The following is a 1214-nucleotide window of genomic DNA, read 5'->3' on the forward strand; positions in this document are numbered from 1 at the left end:
TTTTTTTTTTTGAGACAGGTCTCACTGTCACCCAGGCTGGAGTGCAGTGCCAATATAATGGCTCACTGCAGCCTCAGTCTCCCAGGCTCAAGCAGTCCTCCCACGTCAACGTCTTGAGTAGCTGGGATCACAGGGGCATGCACCATGCCCGGCTAATTATTTAAAATGGGGGTCTCACTATATTGCCCAAGCAGCTGGTCTCCAACTACTGGGCTCAAGCAATCCACCTGCCTCAAGCCTCCTAAAGTACTAGGATTACAGGCGTGAGCTACCATGCCCTGCCCTGTCTTTACTTTATGATGGAACTGTTCAAATGCTTCTCATCTGGCTACTTTGAAATATACATTAGATTACCATTAACTATAGTCACCCTACCGAACTATCGAACACTAGGTCTTATTCCTTCTAGCTGTATTTTTTTTTGAGACGGAGTCTCACTCTGTCCCCTAGGCTGGAGTGCAGTGGTGCGATCTTGGCTCACTGCAACCTCTGCTTCCTGGGTTCAAGTGATTCTCCTGCCTCAGCCTCCCAAGTAGCTGGGATTACAAGTGCCTGCCACCATGTCCAGCTAATTTTTGTATTTAAAGTAGAGATGGAGTTTCTCCACGTTGGCTAGGCTGGTCTCGAACTCCTGACCTTGGGTGATCTGCCCGCCTTGGCCTGCCAAAGTGCTGGATTACTGGCGTGAGCCACTGCGCCCAGTCCTAACTGTATTTTTGTATCTATTAACCAACCTCTCTTCATTCCCCTCCCATCCCCACCACAAGTGATTTTAAGGGAAGGCAGATCCAAATTCCATCCAGCTAAGAGTTTGGGCAACTCACCACAACGGGCCCATCCTCCTGGGCCAGGTAAGTAATTGTTGCTGAGGTAAAGTTGAAATAACCAGCCTTGAGAGGGCGCAGGACCACGGTGTGGGAGACATTGCTAGCACTGGCCAAAGAGTTAAGGAAGGGAAAGAGATGAAGCTAAGGTTGTAGCAGCCTCTCAACCTGTGGACTAAACGCACCATTAACAAAACAGTTGCCAATAAGTGCTGATCTCATGCAGGAATGAAAAAATATACGCTTTTTATTTTGTTTTTTTTTTGTTTTTTGTTTTTTGTTTTTTTTTGAGACGGAGTTTCACTCATGTTACCCAGGCTGGAGTGCAATGGCGCGATCTCGGCTCACCGCAACCTCTGCCTCCTGGGTTCAGGCAATTCTCCTGCCTCA

General features: G+C 47.9%; 1 protein-coding gene across 2 annotated transcripts in view; it reads right to left on the minus strand.

Annotated features, from left to right (window-relative positions):
• SSR2 (signal sequence receptor subunit 2) overlaps nucleotides 1-1214 on the minus strand; it is a 12709-nt gene that overhangs the window by 6054 nt on the left and 5441 nt on the right. For both annotated transcript variants that reach the window (XM_017509975.2, XM_017509978.2), the window contains exon 4: nucleotides 825-933. In XM_017509975.2, coding sequence (XP_017365464.1) covers nucleotides 825-933 — 109 coding nt within the window. The remainder of the gene's footprint in view (nucleotides 1-824; nucleotides 934-1214) is intronic.

Source organism: Cebus imitator, unplaced genomic scaffold (assembly GCF_001604975.1).
Source record: "Cebus imitator isolate Cc_AM_T3 unplaced genomic scaffold, Cebus_imitator-1.0 Scaffold427, whole genome shotgun sequence".
Classification (NCBI taxonomy): domain Eukaryota; kingdom Metazoa; phylum Chordata; class Mammalia; order Primates; family Cebidae; genus Cebus; species Cebus imitator.